Source organism: Nicotiana tabacum, chromosome 22 (assembly GCF_000715075.1).
Source record: "Nicotiana tabacum cultivar K326 chromosome 22, ASM71507v2, whole genome shotgun sequence".
Taxonomy (NCBI): domain Eukaryota; kingdom Viridiplantae; phylum Streptophyta; class Magnoliopsida; order Solanales; family Solanaceae; genus Nicotiana; species Nicotiana tabacum.
This window is the reverse complement of record NC_134101.1, coordinates 229495227-229516102: the sequence shown is the minus strand read 5'-3', so window position 1 is coordinate 229516102 and position 20876 is coordinate 229495227. Positions and strand designations below refer to the sequence as shown.

Below are 20876 nucleotides of genomic sequence, written 5' to 3'. Positions count from 1 at the left end.
AATTCAAATATATTATTTAATAACTGAATATAATTTTCAGTTTTATATTTTTAATGTGGGATACATGCGCGTTATAAGACTAGTTACATAAAATGAGACGAAAGAAGTAATAAATTTTAAAGTCGGCATTTTAAACGAACAGCGGAAGAGGGTCCTTATTGATAGAGAGATGAAGAAAGCGGGGATTTTAATTATTTGACTTTCTTGGCAAACCTTCTGTCGCATCTCCTGAGGAGGAGATAGTCAATTTGAGTTTTCGCCACCGAGCTTTGGTAAGTAACCAAATGCTCCTCCCGCTTCGGAAAACTTGAGTTCGCAATCACAAGTAGCTAGATCCAAACATCACATTTTTGCACAAGAAAGTCAAATAATTAAATCTTTGCTTTTAAATTTTGCCAAGAAAGTCAACAACAACAACCCAGTATAATCTCACAAGTGTCTCTTATTGCTGTCTTGAGCCGAGGGTTTCCTGAAAATAGCCTATCTGCCCCTCGGGATAGGGGTAAGGTCTGCGTACATATTACCCTTCCCAGACCCCACTGTTATCACTGTTATCACATCTAGTGAAGATCAGTGGACTACATGGACATTAGTGTACGAGAAGAAAACTGAAGGCACCCCTGAGCCCCTCGCTTTCATGGGTGTAGTCCTTGATTTGACCAAAGATATAGATGCCCACCTTCTCAAGAAATAAAAGATCTATATATATGTGTGTGCGCTCGTATGTGTGATGAATATTTGGCAAGATTGGCTAGTGCTAGCCACCGTGTGAAATAAATAATGTCGTGTTTGGAGTTATGTATGTCAGTCTCCTTCTATGAATATATTTTCAATGGTCAGTTATGTAAGATATAATGAATTATCCAAGTTTAATATGTTACCTCTAATAACTACAAGATATATTTATTAGTGTGCTTTCTTTTTCAGCCCCTTTTTGTTTTGATTTCTCTAATGGTAATATGGGGATTAATATTTACACAGATAGTCGTTGAAGCACTCGAAAGCGACTCGTATAATAGGGGATAGGTCGGGGAAGTACATAAACAACTAATCCTAGGGGTGCTATTTATTTTATCCTAAAATTTTAAACTGAAAATTATAATTTCAAGATATTTGTGACCCGAAAAAATTGAACTGAAAAACTAAAATTCATGACACATTGACTAATTCCTAAATAACAGAGTTGGGTTATATAATATGAGAATTGTTCCGCGGTTAGCCGGTAAGGCTTGTGACAGGTACGTGCTAATTTTGATTTCCACAATAAAGCACATTATGGTAAAGAAAAATGAATAAAGTAGGACTTTTATGCAAAGAAAGAGTATACAATTTAGGGGAAGGTTGGAGAAATGAAGAACCCCATATTGAAGAATATAGGAAAAAATACAAAATTGGTCGATCAGTTGACACTAATTATATTCGCTAGCCAAAAAATGTATAAAATAGGTATAATTTTTGGACATAATATACATATATACAAAAAAATAAACATTCTGTCGGCTATTATATTTGGGTGGGGCTAAAGATATACATTTCTCCAATAATGTACCAACTTCTATCGTGCCAAAAGATACTTTTCAGCATGCAGGAGGAATACCACAAAGTTACCAAAAGAAACTTCTACGGGAAAAATTGTTCAATAGGAAACTGCAAATTTTGAACTTCATATTTAGAGAGGAATGATTCCCTCGTCTGAGAACCGCCATTCACATACTATTCCTCCCCATTAAAAAGAGCAATTGAGAATCTCGAGAACCTAAACAAAAATGCAGAAGTGAGCGTACCCTAAGGCTCTCCTCTCTCCCCCTTTTTTAGCCAACACCATCAACCCCATTTTTCACTGGGTCAAAGCCTAAAATCTGATGAATCTTTAAGAATTCTTTTACCTCAGGGTGTGTACCCGCATTTTTGGAACGGCTCAAATAAAGGGTCCAGCCCTTCCTAATATAATTCTTTCTAGCATTATGCTGACGGGAATAAATTATTTTTGAATCATACATCTTTTAGTACAATAACCGGTTTCCTATTGTGGGAGTTTTTCTCCTGTTTATTTATTGTACAAAAAAACTATGTAGCGTAAAGAAAAGGTTTACAAAAACAGGAATGGAAATTAGTTAAGGAATATGTAATCTGAAAGAAAACAAAGAAAGCAATTCAAGAAAGTTCTCGTTGAGGAATTTTCTATGTGTATATATACACTACAAACTTCATCCTATCCATCAACAAGAAGAAAAAAGGGTAAAAGGAAATATTACATATTAGCAGAAAGGAAAGGAAAGAAATACAGGAAATGAATTCAAAGGGAGCTTCAGCTGCTACACCAACTCAAATATATGAAGATTTTGTGCCAACATCAAAACTGGTTCAAGAAGAACTCTCTGACACTCTTCACCTTAATATTCCAGGTGCTATTCTTTACTCATTCCTCCCACCACTGACGGATTTATACTAGATGTGGATTCAGTAGATTTATTGGGTTATCGGGAATAGCCTCTCTACCTCACATAAGGTAGGGGTGAGGTCTGCGTACACTCCACCTCCCGGAATCCACACGTGGGAACACACCGGATATATTGTTGTGGGTCCAGTAGATTATACAGTCAAACCTCTCTATAACAGCCTCATCTATTCCAGAATTTTTTGGATTGTTATAGCGAAGTGTTGTTATACAGAACATATATTATAACATAGCATGAAAATTGGTTCCAAAGAAACTTGGCTTTTATAGTGAATGGTTGTTATATAGCGATGTTGTTATGTTATAGAGAGGTTTGACTGTATTGTATCTAACTCGCACTAAATATATGTAAAGTGCTCGCCCGTGTGAGAAACAAGTTGGCACATATATAAAGAGTAAAACAAACTAACTTAAACTCTGGATTCACCGCTCTCCCGCCAAAACGGTGAATGCAATACACTGTTATAGACTGATCCAGTATTTAAAAGCAGTGGGTGAACCTCTCAATATATTGATACTTTAAATAAAAAATTCTTTAAAATTTCTACAGAACATATATACAGATGACTCCATCTAGTGCACGCACAACTAGTATATGTTGGATTCACCACTGGTGATATTAACCTTACAATGTTATATGAGAAATTTGCTATACTGCTATATGAGATTTTTTCCGCTATGGTCAGAATAATGTTAACAATTCTCCAGAAAATGAAAAAGTTCATAACCGGATGAAGATGTCGCATCTCACAGTAACTTATTTCATGCCTTATGTCAACTAAGATATCTGAGAAGTCATGTATTCACATCAGGCGCGACTGCTGTTATTTTCTTAATAATTTTCATAGCTAAACTTAAAGATTGAAATTCTATCTCTGGAACATATGTTTCATATATGATAACACATTGATGAAGATTGACATCATCAGGTTTCAAGAAGGAACAGGTGAGGGTTCAACTGACCAAAACGGGAATTCTGAAGATCAGCGGAGAAAGGCCGATTAGGCAGAACAAACGGCAGAGGTTTCAGAAGGACTTTCCTGTTGCAGAAAATTGTGACAAAAGTAAAATCAGTGCAAAGTTTGAAAATGGCATTCTTCATGTTAAACAGCCGAAACTGATAACTTCAACACTGAAAAAGGATAAGGAATTGCCAGCCTCAGAAGCTGAGAATACGCCTGCTAAAAGACAGAAGACCTCTTTAAGAGATGAACTTACTAAGCAGGATAATGCTGATATTAATAACCCTGCGAAAGAGCCAGCAAAAGAAGAACAAAACAACCCTGCGAAAGAGCCAGCAAAAGAAGAACAAAACAACACTAGTCCTAAAACCAGTGAGCAAACAGAGGGTAGAAATATTGGAGAAAAATCACTAGCAGATAAAAGTAGTTCAAGTAGTTCTTACAGTGAATCTGAAAGTGATGAATCGTCTGATGATTCGACGGATGATGAAACAACCGGAAACGCTAGCTGTTTGGCTGCAAACCCGAAGAAGCCAAGGAAAATGATGAAAATGACTCTTGTTGCTCTGTTGATTCTTGGTAGTGGGGTCTATGTCGCCAACATGATGAAGTCTGCGAACGAAGCTGAAGAAATGGATCTAGTTTTTATGTAGCCCAAAATTGGTTGGGATATGTGCATTTCCCCCCAGCTATGATTGAATAAAATAACTGAAAATGTTGGTTTATGTTTAGTCAACAATGGCATGCCAATTGGAAGAGTTGGTGGAAAGAGTTGGTGTGGATGCTAGGAGGAAGCTTCCTCCTTTGATGTCACCCATGACATCAAGAGGAGGTAGTTTGATGTCAGCAATGACATCAAGAGGAGGTCTTTACCTCTATAAATAGATGCACTCCTTCACTTGTAGAAATCATCCCAAAATAATACAATACATTATAGTGAGTAGAGAGTTAAGAGAGAAATTCTCTTAAGTGTAATTGGGAAATCTCTCATTCCTTTGTTAATATTAAAAGGACAATTGTTCTCTGGTGGACGTAGGATTATTTTGATCCGAACCACGTTAAATCTTGTGTTCTTTCTTTTACGTTTCCGCTAACAATTGGTATCAGAGCGACAGGATCCTTTAACGATCCAAGGAGGAAGAACAAGCAAATATGAGTTCCATGAAGTTTGAAATTGATAGATTCAATGGACGCAACAACTTCAATATCTGGAAGATCCAGATGATGGCGTTACTGCGGAGGGAAGGTTCAATCCATGCTATTGACAGAAAGTATCCTACGGATATATCAGCTCCCGACAAGGAGAAGATTGAAGGGGATGCATTGAGTGCAATCCAACTATCCCTTGCACCTAACGTGCTTTGTGAAGTGAGTACGGGTACCGAAGAGACGGCCAAACAGTTGTGGGAAAAGCTAGAAGGGCTATACCAAGACCGATCAGTGACAACAAGAATGTTGTTACAACGGCGTCTTCACACATTTAAGATGGGGCCAGGTACTTCGTTACAAGATCATTTAGATGCGTTTAATAAACTTGTCATGGACTTACAGATTGCAGGAATTAAAAGGGAGGAGGAGACGCTTGCATGTGCTTTGCTATTTTCATTGACTTCAGGATATCGTGATATTGAGAATTCAATGATGTATAGCAAGGAGCCTATCAAGCTTGAGCAAGTGCGGCAGGCACTTAACTCTAGTGATGTGCGGAGGCACATTGAAGGAGATAGAGATGACCAGGCAAGTGGCCTCTTTGTAAGAGGCCGGACTAGCCAACAGGGAAAGACCAAATCAAAGCACAGATCAAAGTCTCGTGTGAACAAGAAGAATACAGAGTGTTGGGGTTGTGGCAAGAAGGGGCACTTTGAACGAGATTGCCCAATGTCAAAGTCCAAGGAAAAGGCGAGTGCATCTACAGTTGAACAGGTACATAATTTTGATAATGATTATGTACTAACAACATCGTGTAATAATAATAGTAGTTATGAAAACAAATGGGTGTTAGACTCTGCTTGTACTCTGCATATGACGTTCCGAAAAGACTGGTTTAGCAGCTACGAGAAAAGTGGAGGAACCGTAGTAATGGGCAATAATGCAACTTGTGCAATAGTTGGCATTGGCTCAGTTCGGGTTCGCTGCCATGATGGAATCGTGAGGACTATTACACAAGTCCGTCATGTTCCTGATCTGAAGAAGAATTTGATCTCCTTGGGTACTCTGGATGAACAAGGCTACAGGTACATGAGCGAAGCAGGAACTATGAAGGTGACTAAAGGTTCTTTAGTCATGCTGAAAGGCAAGCTGGAGAATGGCCTTTACACATTGGCCGGAAGCACCATTGTTGGCTCTGCAAATGCATCTACAGTGCAGTTATCTAATGATGACAAGGCAAGACTATGGCACATGAGACTGGGTCATATGAGCGCACGTGGACTGGAGATGTTGAGCAATCGTAAACTTTTGGAAGGTGAGAAGATCAGCACGCTTGACTTCTGTGAGCACTGCGTTCTAGGGAAGCAGAAGAAGGTCAGCTTCAGCACTGGCAAACACAAGACAAGAGGAGTGCTAGACTACATCCATTCAGATTTATGGGGTCCTTCTAAACTTCCATCGAAGGGCGGAAAGAGGTATCTTCTCATTTTTATTGATGATTTCTCACGAAAGGTTTGGGTGTATTTTTTGAAGGCAAAAAGTGATGCTTTTGAAGCATTTAAAGAGTGGAAGATTTTGATTGAAAATCAAATGGAGCGGAAAATCAAGTATCTTCGCACAGACAATGGCTTGGAGTTTTGCAATGAAGAGTATAATGAATTCTGCAAGGTTCATGGGATCTCAAGACATAGGACTGTCAGGCATACCCCACAGCAGAATGGAGTTGCCGAGAGAATGAACAGAACTCTTCTTGAAAAGGCTCGTTGTATGCTCCTACAAGCCAAAATGTCCAAAGTATTTTGGGCTGAAGCAGTTCACACTGCTGCTCATATTGTCAATCGATCTCCAGCATCGGCAATTGACTTTAAGACTCCGAATGAGGTATGGTCAGGTGAACCCTCTAACTATTCATACTTACGAGTATTTGGGTGTCCAGCTTATTATCACGTTAATGAAGGAAAGCTTGAACCAAGGGCTAAGAAGGCCATATTCGTAGGGTATGTGGATGGAGTAAAAGGGTACAAACTTTGGTGTTTGTCTTTACTCAAATTTATAGTTAGTAGAGATGTCACCTTCGATGAATCCTCTATACTTGATTCCCGTAAAGTTTCCGTGGAGTTTTCAGGAAACAAGAACAACGAGCAGGTGGAGCTTCCGGTGGAGCTTGCCAAGGAAAAGGATCAAGAGACTCAGGTTAAAGATGAGTCAGAAGATGTAGGCGTTGAAGAACTTGCTGTCAATGAACCATACACAATTGCGAAGGGGAGGGAGAAGAGGCAAACACGAGAACCGGAACGCCTTATAAATCAAGCAAACTTGATTGCATATGCGTTCGTAGCTGCACAAGAAGAGATTAAAGATCTGGAGCCCTCCTCGTATATTGAAGCAACTTCTTGCAAGGATGCCGCACAATGGCGGTTAGCCATGACTGAAGAGATGGAGTCTCTTCACAAGAATCAGACATGGGTCTTAGTGAAAAGACAAAAGGGGAAGAGGACAGTTGGATGCAAGTGGGTCTACCGAAAGAAAGAGGGAATTTCTGAAGTGGAAGATGTTAGGTTCAAGGCGAGATTGGTTGCAAAAGGTTTCAGCCAAAAGGAGGGAATTGACTACAATGAGATTTTCTCTCCGGTCGTGAAGCATAGCTCAATTCGCGTGCTACTAGCATTGGTTGCACAATTTGACTTGGAGCTTCAACAGCTTGATGTCAAAACTGCTTTCTTACACGGTGATCTAGAAGAGACAATCTATATGGATCAACCTGAAGGTTTCCTAGCTGAGGGAAAAGAAGATCACGTATGCCAACTAAAGAAGTCTTTGTATGGTTTGAAGCAATCCCCTAGACAGTGGTACAAGAGGTTTGATGCATTCATGACTACACATGAATTCTCAAGGAGTGCATTTGATAGTTGTGTGTATCACAAGAAGATGTCTGGTAACTCAATGATTTATTTACTGTTGTATGTTGATGATATGCTTATTGCTGCTAACAACATTACAGAGATAAATGCTTTGAAGAAACTATTGAGTAAGGAATTTGACATGAAGGATTTAGGAGCTGCAAAGAAAATCCTTGGTATGGAGATTTCAAGAGAAGACGATGTTGTACATCTTTCTCAGAAGAGGTATATTGAAAGGGTTCTCGAGAGATTCAATATGCAAACGTGCAAGCCTGTAAGTACACCATTAGCTCCTCATTTTAAACTTTCAGAGTCACAAATGCCTCAGTCCGAGGATGAGGTGGAGCATATGTCAAAGATTCCTTATGCCAGTGCAGTTGGTAGTATTATGTATGCTATGGTATGCACACGTCCAGATATTGCTCAATCTGTAAGTGTGGTAAGTAGATACATGTCCAACCCAGGAAAGAGGCATTGGGAAGCTGTCAAGTGGATATTGAGATATTTCAAAGGAGCTTCTGGTGTTGGTCTTACCTTTCGAAAAAGTGGTACAGGTATTTCAATTCTCGGTTATGTGGATTCTGACTATGCAGGAGATCTTGACAGAAGAAGGTCCACCACTGGATACATCTTTACCCTCGTTGGCAGTGCCGTCAGTTGGAAGTCGACTTTGCAGTCGATTGTCGCTTTGTCTACGACAGAAGCAGAATACATGGCAGCAGCGGAGGCGGTAAAGGAAGCTATCTGGTTGAAAAGTTTAGTAGCGGAATTGAGTTTAGTTCAGCTGGAATCAACTCTTAGATGTGATAGTCAGAGTGCTATTCATCTAATGAAAAATCAGAGATTTCATGAGCGCACTAAACACATTGATGTCAGATTTCATTTTATTCGAGATGTTATTGATGAGGGAACTATCAAGGTCGTGAAGGTTATCACAGATGATAATGCTGCAGACATGTTGACCAAGATAGTCCCGCTCGCTAAGTTTGCACACTGCAAGGACTTGGCGGGGGTGTGCATCAACTGATGCAACTCCGAAGAGAACAGTTGCTAGGTGGAGGTGGCATGTTCAACAATGGTTTGATTCTTCTTGTTTCTTACAACGGGGTTGCCCAGTAAGCTTAGAAGTTTTGGCCAGAGTTGTTCACACGCTCGAAACGCAAACCAAGGTGGAGATTGAAAATGTTGGTTTATGTTTAGTCAACAATGGCATGCCAATTGGAAGAGTTGGTGGAAAGAGTTGGTGTGGATGCTAGGAGGAAGCTTCCTCCTTTGATGTCACCCATAACATCAAGAGGAGGTAGTTTGATGTCAGCAATGACATCAAGAGGAGGTCTTTACCTCTATAAATAGATGCACTCCTTCACTTGTAGAAATCATCCCAAAATAATACAATACATTGTAGTGAGTAGAGAGTTAAGAGAGAAATTCTCTTAAGTGTAATTGGGAAATCTCCCCTTCCTTTGTTAATATTAAAAGGACAATTGTTCTCTGGTGGACGTAGGATTATTTTGATCCGAACCACGTTAAATCTTGTGTTCTTTCTTTTACGTTTCCGCTAACAATAACTATTCAATTTCTAAACTGTAATCAATCAATTTGTTTGAATAAATCACAAGTGCTAATGAGGTGAAATGGTCTGCATCTCATGTGTGCTTTCTAAAGGGGAGAGCAAACGACCAAATCCAAGTCCTAGGCGCTCATTTAACTCGACAGATAAAGCAGAAAAGCTGACTATAAAAGGGAAATGGGTTCAGGAAGCAGAGTATCTGCATCTGAGGTCTCTAACCATCAAGCAGCAGTTAAGATATGACAAGAACAACTCGAGCAGTTCCAGTTAGTCAACTAAAATATGACAAGAACTTACCCTATTAAGTTCATATTAATACAACTTAACTTCCAAAACACTTTAATGTTTCAGAAAATAAATTATACAAATACTTTAAATAGATGGTAGCTATAATCATCCTTGCCAGCCTCTGTGTTCAAGAGGACACTAAACGTAAGTAACATGCCTCTGCAGTCTTCGTCATGGTAGAATTTGCATTCGGGGTGATAGATGAATCGGATGGTGTCATTGCAACTGGCGATATAGTTTCTCTAGGCAAATGGCACAATGATTCCATCGCAGAAGGTGGCTTCTCATTTACATTCAAGATGCATCAACCTTTTCAGCACCTTGGACTGTAGAGATGTATATTTAGAGTGAGCCATCTCTTCTTCATCTTTCAAAGGTATGAATACTTAGTTGCATCAGAACCGGTAATAATAAGCCAATCACATTAGTTGGAACGGGTACATGGTGAAAATACGAGCATACCTCTGAATTGTTCTTGACAGCCAGAAATTGACAGAGTGAATCCATGCAAGGTTCAATTTTGATAAGTTCACCTTCCAATTCCGGGAAAACAGTTGAACGATCATCGGTAAGGAAGGATTTGCCTGAAAAGGGAAAAGATGTCAATTTACTGTACAAAAGTGAAATTTTCGAAGTCTTCCAACAGCATTAAAATGTCATTGTTTGTTAATCTCAAGACAAACATTTATTAGCTTGAACAAAGTCTCCTTAACATCGATTTGGCTTGTATAAAGAAGGCGGAAGAGAATACGAACATTTTGTTAAAGCCATATAAGCAACCTCGGCAGCATAATACCTGAAGACTAGTAAAGAGCACTGAAATGCTATTCCTAGACTTACAATGTATCCTGAATGAATGTAAATCCGAGTTCAAGTAGAAAGCTTCCCAGGACTTTCTAAACAGCAAACCCTCTCTTGACATTAATGCAGCCTGCTCAAGATCTTCAATCTCATCGTTAATAGCCAAAACAATTTGATAACAAGTCTAAAATCTGAAAAGCAATAAAACATCAGTCAACATAGATGTGTGTGATGCCAAATGGGGGAAAGAAAAGCGTTGAAGCTTAAGAATACAAACCTCGGTGTGTCATCTCAGTTTAAAATGGTAACACGGCCTGTAAGCATTCCCTTCATTGGGCGCTTTCTCATGCTTTGTGCAGTGAAGACCAGAACACAGTCATTTGTTTTGTGTGACTGACATCCATAATTCGAGGCTTAACAGCGGCATCCATAACATTAAACCCATTCTTCCGCTGTAAAAGCTTCTCCTGGAGTTTGACTACTTTGCTGGTTTCCTCTGTAAAAGGAATAACCACACTAGTATATAGTGAACTTGTTAGACTTGTATTCTAGTCGAAATTTTCTTATCTCTAAAGTCGCATTTTATTCTAGTCGAAAGTTTTATAATCTCTAAAGCCACATTATATTCTAGTCGAAGTTTTCTTAGCTCTAAAGTCGGAGAAGAGTATTGTTTCCTGGAGAATAATATACCAGCCATGCTTCACTCCGTCATGGAGAAATAAGCTTCTCATCTGACAGGAAGCTGTTATTGATTCTCAAAATGATAGAAAATGATAACACCTGACGACTACTAAACACCACTGAAAAAACTATTCTTAGACTTTTGATGTGTATAGAAAAGAAAACTCACATCATTTCTCATATTAAGAGTGAAATAAAATATGATATCCAAGATAAAGTAGAGTGGCATAACAATCAAACATTAGAACCGATGTACCTCCTCAATAAGCTTACTTGGATGTTCTAACTGCCATTCTTTCACCTTCTACATTTCCATTAGATGTGATTTCCTTTGCAGAGGTAAAAGGAAATTACATCATAATGGTAAATATAGCTGAATAAACCAAGTGAAATAAATATTCACTTATTACTTCCCGAGTGAAACTATGGTATCATCCCCAATTGTGAAAATTCACTGGGTTTGTTGTTGTTGAGTGAGTGAAACTGTGGTATCATGTTAAACAAAGAAGGATCCTCGGCCATAAGGTGTATAAGTAACTTTGTTGTAGCTGCATCAAATGAGAAGCCCCTTCCAGTCATTTCCTTCAAAAGAGTTGTCATTTCACTAGTTCTGCGAAACTTGAGAAATCCTTGAACAATAATATTGTACGTGGCATTATCTGGAGAACAACCATTATCTTCCATTTTTTTAAGCATATCTTTAGCTTCATCTAACAACCCTTCTAGACAAAACCCATTTATTATCATACTGTAAGTTATCACATTGGGAGACAATCCAATTAAAGGAAGCTTCTCAAAAATACCACGAGCTTCGTCGATCTTACCATTTCTACATAATCCGTCAATTACAATACCGTACAGTTCAATATCAATATCTTCTCTCTTTGCTTCCCACTCATGAAATAGCAACATAGCTTTCTCAACAAGTCCATTCTGGAAATAACCATAGAGCAAAATCCGATTAGTGCATATATCAGGCTTGAGCCCCGTAGATAGCATCTCAGCAAAGAATTTTTGCACAATGTCAGTTCTTCCAACTTCAAATAGACCTCGGAAGATAGTATTGTAGGTAATAATGCTAAATTTCAATCCGTTTCGAGAAATTTCATGAAACAAATGCATGGCCTCATCCAATTTCTTTTTCTTACAGTATCCATTTATTAATATATTATAGCTAATAATGTCAGGCTTAATGCTCTTTTCAATCATGGAATCGAAAAGTCTCCTTGCTCTATCCATTTGACCGCGCAAGCAATATCCATCAATTATCACATTGTAGGTGATTACATTAGGCTCTACGCCTTTTTCAATCATGTGTCTCATTACCTCCTCAGCATATTCAACTTTCCCTTCTTTGCATAATCCATCTATAACTATGTTGAAGGTGCAGACATCTGGATAAATATTCAGATTTACCATTTCTAAGAACAAATTCCTAACCTTTTCCCACTTACCAAACTTACTAAGACCATCAATCAATGAATTATAAGTGACAACGTCCGGAGGAATGCCTTTTTCTTTCATCTCTTCAAAAAGGCTAATAGCAGCATCTAACATCCTATCTTTGCATAGGGCATCTATAACAATGCTATAGATGTATGCATTGGGCTTAGTGCTTCCTTGCTCCATTACCCTAAGCAAATCGAACGTTTTTTGAGTATGACCCCTTTTGCTAAGCCCATTCATGACAATTGAATACATGAATTCATTAGGCTCACAAATATTCTCTCTCACCAACTTTTTGAACAAGTTAACCGCATCTTTTATCTTATTTTCCGCAAAGAGTCCCCTTAGTATGGTGCTAAAGGTGACGACATCAAATGGAATGCCATTCTTCAAGTAAATGGCTAACACTGAAAATCCGCAGTCAGAACGATGCATTAGGCAATAATTGTTGATCGCGATACTCAAGATGAAACCATCAATTGGGATATTAGATTTCAGCATTTGTCGAAAAAGGGAAAGAACAGAAGAGTAATGCTTCATATTTACCATAGTCTTTAATAATTTGGAGAAGCTAAAAACAGAAGGAAGAGGCTGTGTTCTGACCATTCGACGGAAAAGACTCAGAGCATCATCTAAACACTTGACATTCACAATATTTCTATGAGATGAAGAATAATATCTGGTTGCCGAAGCAGAACGTGAAATAGCAAAGAAAATACCATTGGAAGAGTAACGCAGCAGAGGAATTCTCGTCATCTGATTGCAATTGCCGACGGTAAATTCTGTGTGCGATATCTGTGCCCTAATTGAAGAAGGAGCTGAAATGCGACAATGGGCTGTCGAGTTAATTATTAAGTACCCTTATTGACAGTTAGACCCTCTTCATGTTTATTATTTCCACATTTGGCTAGTCATTTTAGTGCCTTTTTTCACTTTTAGTCCTCACGTGTTCTAAGTGGAAGAAGGGATATTAAGCTTAATTTAGTCTTCAGAAAATTTGTTTGGTTGGATTTTTAATTTTAGCATAAGCAATCTTGAAATTAGTTTATATATTTTATATTCTTAACCAATCTTAATTCACATTATTTCAACTTTAACTTGAAATAGAGAATTTAAAGTTGAAAAACTAGTTTGAAGAATATTTTTAGCGAAATCACTCACGAAACTTGGTAAAAGTTTACATGCACCCAATATTTACACCAAATATATATTAATTTATCGTGGTTAAATTATAAATTAAGATAAAAAATGTATTAATTAATTATATTAATATGTGAAAACATGTATCATATTTTTTATTGAGATGGTGTGAATATTATATTCATAAGTTTTACCACTAAAATAAACTTAACAATAGGGATGTAAATAGGGGTGGACATGGTGGGGCAAGCTTTGCCCTACTATTAGGGGTGTGCGTTATTCTGATTAAACTAAAAAATCAAATCGAAATTTCAATTTGGATTGATTTTTGGTTTGTTGGATTGAGAAATTAAAATTTTTAATTTTTTGGTTTGGTTTCGAATTTAAGAGAATACAAATCGAAAAAACAAAAAAAAAAATCTCTATATATATATATATATATGAGTTATGATTTACAATTTATAGGAGTTAGAGTCTGAGTATTTTGTCACTTTCAACCTTGTTTATTTATTGGCATATTTGTACTAGGGTATATAACACCCCATTCTTCATCTTTAAAATATAACCCTTATTCGTCTTTACTAAGTAGTATTTTGATTGCGAAACTTTGTCAGAATTTTCACTGTTTCTTCAGGCTTTAATGTTTGCAAGCAAGCTTATTGAACTTGAATTATGATTCAGATTTTGAATTTTATGTTTGGACATGTTACTTTTAAATATTATATGTAAAAGTTTTACCCATGACTAATATTAAAAATTATATTCAAGAAATCTAAATATTATTACTTTTCATTCTCTGTAATATTTATTTTTTTGGTTATAAAATATAAATATTCAATTATCTTAGTTATCTTATATGACAACCAAATAACCAAGTCGGAAAATCAACAAATCAAACTTATTTTGGTTAGGATTGGATTGCACTTTGTCAAAATAAAAAATCGAAAAATCCAAAACCAAACAACGGAAATAGTAAGAGAACATCAGTACATAATGCAGTAAATAGTGTATGCAAATGAAAAGTGTGAATACATGTATATATCATATTACATAAAACATGTGTATGCACATGACCCATATAATGCCTATATGCAGTACAACCGTAATACCTAATCAAACCAATGCCAATGCATTGGCGTCAACATAGCAACTAGCAGGTATTGTGTCGGGACTCGAACGCCACGTCTTAACAACGCAATGCACCCTCGTATCCATAGCATATGACGACAACGGCGTCTAATAACGCATTTCTATGGTACACTAAGACTCGAATCAATGTCTTACTCAAATATCTTGGGATAATATGGCCACGCCATCATAGAAATGCGTTAGGGCTTGAACCTAACGTCTTTATCGGCACCTCACAACTAATAGGAAGCACAATAGTACCCGTGGGGAAGACCTTATCTGTAATGGATTGGTACACTCTGACCCTGTTACAAAGGAGGTAACTTTTGGTTTCTGCGGTCTTCCTCGTGCTAGAATTTGCATTCGAGACAGTAGAAGGAACGGGATTGTGTCGTTGCAGCTGACAGTTTAGTTTCTCTAGGCAAATGGCACAACAATTCCACTGAAGTACTCATAAGATGCAGTAACCTTTTCAGCACCAGTGGACACTGTGGAGATGTATGTTTACCTGGAAGACACAAAAATATTAGTAAAAGCTTTCTAGATGCAAAAAACACACTACAGAGAGTATAAAACAAAAAAAGGTGTCACAATTGATAAAGCAGAATAGTGTCCACCAAATATCTAAGTGCTTGTTGTTTGAAGCAAGGTTTTACAATAGAAGGAAATTCTTTTATTCTAAATGAAGGATGCTTGGATGAATAAGCAGCAAAAACAATGGTATGACGCCAAAATCTCAAAAAGATTTGAATTTTTTTTAAATCAAAGTAACAGAACATCTTACGCTTTTCACCTTGCTTGATCTCAGAAGTATTTAGATTATCCTGCAGACTTTGGCTGTTTGGCATGCTTCCTCAACTTGTACATGTTTTCTCTGCTTCTGCTATTCCTCTTCTTCAAAGTTTTTTGCTTTCATGTTCCATTATCTATTATATGTCCGCAAAGAAATACCCCCCCACCCCCACCCCAAACACCAAAACAAAAGTTTCAATTCATGGTTCATGCATCAAGTATGTTCAAATGAGAATGTGTCTGAAATGGTTGTCATGTGTTCCATAACTTCCAAATGCACCAATCTGCATACGCAATGTAATGGTAATTAAAGTTGTTAAAATCAAAAGAAATAGACCTAAAATCATATGAAAGGAAATTGTCTCAAAAGACCTACAATATTCCGGAATCCATATGGACTTAACTGAGGGGAAAGAAAAGAACAAATAGAAGTAAAGGACCCATATAATTTATATAGTTAATTGAGATAAAGGTTTAGTTATTCTTCTTGCACTAACACTAGCACGCGTATTTAACAGGAATCTGTTTTGTTTGGAATGAAATGAACCACAATAAAACAACTCTGAAACTGAAAGGTAGTTGACTAACTGATAGATAAATATCTACATACTAATTTGAAGAGAAAAATCAAAATACATATTAGTTATAAGTTTTAGGATCATGTAGAGGGTAGATAAACAATTTTTAAAGAACATACAAAATACACTTTGATTAGAGGAGCCGGTATAGCAATCTTAGACAATTTGCCGGAACTCAGAAACCTACATACTATTTCTTGAAGAAGAGTATTCGCATATAACAGTAAAACAGTTATAGCAATTTCAAACAGACTTCTCGTTGGATCAATTAAGGTAATTCAAGCTCATTTGGTGTTGGCCAACTGTGCAAGGGGGAGCTTAGTAGCACCTACCATGTTGCTGAGTGCAGGCTTAACTTCAGTATGCATGCACATCTTAAGGCCACCATCGGGGTTGACTGAGAGGATGTTGGCATCAAGGACTGCAAGTATTTTGCTGATTCTGTCAGCAATTTCTACTGTTGATTCAATGTTTGGCGAATGGATGCGTATAATCCAGCACCGTACTTCACTCCCCCGCGGAACACAGAAAGAAGCTTCTCATCAGACCTGGATTCCTCGATGGTGATCACGCTAGCATCCATGTCCTTAATGGAATAGCTCATGTCATTGAAGTTTGAATAGCACATGCGAGTGTGAATCTGTCACAAAAAATGGCAAAGATGATTAGAAACACGTAAAAGAAGAAAAACCTACTCTTTTTTTAATAATCGAGAAATCCCCGATGGTCAACTAATGCATGGTTTGAAACTCAGTGGAAAATGACCCCGCCCATCTACCTTTCTTCACTTAAATAACAAAGTTCTGTTGCAGTAAGGTTCGAACACGTGACGTGCGACTAACATCACGAATTGCGCTCTTACTACTGAACCAAAGCCCAGTGGACAAAGAAGAAAAATACTACCTTAAACGAAGAACTTCCCCAATAACACAAAACACCTCCCCGTTCTATCCAGCTCTTAAAATTACTGGACAACTACTGGAAAGAAAGAACAAATTTCACATATATGAAGTTGCTTATAATCTTTCAATCCCCTTCTTGCAATACTGTGGCCATAATAATCTCACTAATACATATAATTACCACAGTTCATGTGAGGGATTCAATATTTCATAGACAACAAAATATCTTAAACCATGACGAAGCTACACATGGAAGCATGATCATAGTTCAAAATTCAAAATTAGTACAAAAAAGCAAAGAGGTATCACCTCTTTCTCTAATAATTCCAGCAATTGGTTTATTTTCCTCAGTTTCCAAAACCACCAGAGGCTCCAACAATACGGTTTGTATTCTGCATTGAAGCAAACAATCAGTTATCTCAAATCCTCACTACAGAAGCAACGTTACATAAGCGTGAATATAAATACAAAATGTAAATTTACCCGCTGCACAGCATCATAACATAGTATCATCTGTTGTGCACAGCATCATCTTTCAAAATGTCAGATATTGTCGTGCTTTAGAAGACCATGTCCTTCCATACAAGCAGCTGAAGTCGAGTCATAACATGAAAACATAAGTGGCTGCATTGCTGGATTCAGTAAGCGGAGATGTCTTAGAACAGCATTCTTGATTACATTTCCATGAAAAATGATTGCTTGAACTCCTAGCTCCTTGAATTTTGCCTATGAACACCATCTTTTGGATTTAGACAGATTTGTTTATAATAGCAGCCTAAGGTCTTGCTCTAAAGATCCTTGTGATAGCGACTATCAGGCAGGAAAAAAAAATCTAACTAGATGAAAGCTATCATAATTTAAACTTAATAGTTAAAATACACAGTCTAAAATAAAGAAACAAAAAAATTACAGCCGCAAACAAATTTCTACGTCTTCAAAAGAAATCAGTTCCCTCCATCTTCTAAGTTAGTTGACAAGGATGATGCATAGTACAATCCTTTTTGAATTAGTCAAAGGACCAATGAACTTTTCTCTGACAATAAATTGCTCTATGAAAATCTGAATTCCCAATAGGCATCCAGTACTCTTGGATCATAGATAAACTTCCAAATATATTCTTAAGTAATTCAAATATAATGTTGACCCTTCATCTATAGTATATCCTACATCAGGTTTGAACAAGTTTTATTTCAATTTCAGGAAAACCAAAATTATTCATACTATATGGTTCTAGTGTTCTTTATGGTTGATGTAACTATGACCTAGAAACTATTAAAAAGATTGTTTCCAGAGCAATTTTCTCAGTTACAGAAAATGATTATTGATTCTTAAAAAAGATAGAAAATGATAATAGATGATGATACTAATAGCACTGATATTCCGAAACTTAATAAGTCTACACGCAAGGAAACTCATCATTCTCTCTTTTCTTTTTATCAGCATACTCATCATTATTTCTCTTACCAAGAGTGCAATAACATTTGATTTCTAAGATAAAGAAAAGTCGAAAAACAATCGAAATATCAAATTGATGTACCTCCTTAATAGGCCCATCAGGAAAGCTCTTTCAGCTCACTCAATTGCATACAACGTGATTTCTTAGAGAGGTAAAAGGAATTGTATCACAGTGATAGTGTAGCCGAATAAACCAAGCGAAATAAATATTCACTTCCTATTTTTCTAGTGAAGCTCTGGTATCATGTCAAGGACAGGAGGATTCTCCCTTATAACATTTATCAGTAACTCAGTTGTAGCTGCATCAAATGAGAAGCTCTTTCCAGCCATTTCCTTCATAAAAGTTGTCATTTCACTAATTCTCCTGCGCTTGAGAAATCCTTGCATAATAACATTGTAAGTGACATTGTTAGGCAAACAACCATTATCCTCCATTTTTCTTAGTATATCTTTAGCTTCACCTAACAACCCTTCATGACAAAATCCATTTATCATTGTATTGTATGTTGTCGCATTTGGAAGTAATCCAATTAAAGAAAGCTTCTCAAAAATAGCATGAGCTTTGTTAAGTTTACCATTTTTGCACAATCCATTAATGACAACATTGTAAAACATAATATCAATATCTCCTCTCTTTTTTTCCAACTCATGAAATAGCAACATAGCTTTCTCGACAAGTCCATTCTGAAAATAACCATGGAGCAAAATGCAATTAGTGCACAAATTAGGTTTGAGCCCTGTAGAAAGCATCTCAACAAAGAATTTTTGTGCAAAGTCAGTTCTTCCAACTTCAAATAGGCATTGCAAGATAGTACTGTAGGTAACGATGTCAGGTTCCAATCCATTTCGAGAAATTTCATAAAACAAATGCATGGCCTCATCCAATTTCTTTACCTTACAATATCCATTTATTAATATGTTATAGCTAAAAATGTCAGGCTTAAAGCTCTTATCAATCATGGAATCGAAAAGGCTCCTTGCTCTATCCATTTGACCGCACAAGCAATATCCATCGATTATCACATTGTAGGTGACCACATTAGGCTCCACACCTTTTCCATTCATGAGTCTCATTACCTCCTCAGCATCTTTAACTTTCCCTTCTTTGCATAGTCCATCAGTCAGTATGGTCAAGGTTTGCACATCTGGATAAATATTAAGATTTACCATTTCGAAGAACAAAGTCCTAACCTTTTCCCACTTACCAAACTTACTAAGACCATCAATCAATGAATTATAAGTGACAACATTTGGAGGAATGCCTTTTTGTTTCATTTCTTTCAAAAGGCTAATTGCAGCATGTACCATTCTATCTTTGCATAAGGCATCTATAACAATGCTATAGATGCATGCATCGGGCTTAGTGCTTCCTTGTTCCATTACCCTAAGCAAATCCAATGTTTTTTGAGTATGACCCCTTTTGCTAAGCCCATTCATGACAATTGAATACATGAATTCATTAGGCTCACAAATATTCTCTCTCACCAACTTTTTGAACAAGTTAACCGCATCTTTTATCTTATTTTCCGCAAAGAGTCCCCTTAGTATGGTGCTAAAGGTGACGACATCAAATGGAATGCCATTCTTCAAGTAAATGGCTAGCACCGAAAATCCGCAATCAGAACGATGCATTAGGCAATAATTGTTAATCACTATATTCAAGATGAAATCATTAATTGGGATGCCTAATTTCCGCATTTGTCGAAAAAGGGAAAGAACAGAAGAGTAATGCTTCATATTTACCATAGTCTTTAATAATTTGGAGAAGCTAAAAACAGAAGGAAGAGGCTGAGTTCTGACCATTTGACGAAAGAGACTCAAAGCATCATCTAAACACTTGACATTCTCAATATTGGTATGAGATGAAGAATAATTTCTGATGGTAAATGCCGAACCGCAACGAGAAATAGCAAAGGAAATACCATTGCAAGAGCAACGCAACAGAGGAATTGTCGTCATCTTCAATTTGGCTGAGGATGGTGCTCTGCTCTATCTCGGTGTGCCCTAATTTTGCGTAACAACTACTACAGTTTATGAGTAGAGAGAGTCCGAAGTACAAAATGCTTTTTCCCTTCAACAATGGCACTAAAAATCAAACTCGCCCTTAACTTTAAATAATTATCATTCTCCCCCTATATATTGCATAATATTTTACCCTTGTTATTTTGAATTTCCTCCTTTACGTAATACTTTTTTTATTATTTTACTAGTTTCTACGTACATATTTCACACCTAAAGCCCCAACTGAAAAAAGAGATAAGAAAACAGAAAACAAAAAAAGAGAGATTATAACTTGTTTCTCTCCTAAGGGTGTTAAATGGGTCGGGTTAGCCCGGTTCCGGACCGGCCCAGACCGGTTAAAACCGGAACCGGCCCGGTCCAATAGAAGGGAGCTGGGTTGGGTTGGGTTAAGGGTGATTCTCAGTTTGCACCATTCACCTACGATATACCGGTTACCCGGATCAGTATAACCCGATCGATGAACAGTGTTATGAAACCGGTTAATCGGCCCGGAGCGGCCCAGACCGGTTTAACGGAAAAAAATAATTTTTTTTTAAAATTGGGCCCAGATCTGACTGTTGGCAACTGTCAATTTCATAAAATGGTCGTTGCCCAACGGCTAAAT

General features: G+C 37.3%; 1 protein-coding gene and 1 pseudogene across 1 annotated transcript; one reads left to right on the top strand and one right to left on the bottom strand.

Annotated features, from left to right (window-relative positions):
- The first annotated feature begins 2175 nt into the window (after positions 1 to 2175).
- Positions 2176 to 4178, top strand: LOC107831036 (uncharacterized). Its single transcript, XM_016658749.2, has 2 exons — positions 2176 to 2405; positions 3388 to 4178. Exons 1-2 carry the CDS (start codon positions 2291 to 2293, stop codon positions 4071 to 4073), a joined length of 801 nt encoding a protein of 266 aa, XP_016514235.2. The 5' UTR covers positions 2176 to 2290; the 3' UTR covers positions 4074 to 4178.
- A 5067-nt stretch (positions 4179 to 9245) lies between these two features.
- LOC107831033 (uncharacterized) lies at positions 9246 to 20343 on the bottom strand (annotated as a pseudogene).
- Positions 20344 to 20876: the final 533 nt, after the last annotated feature.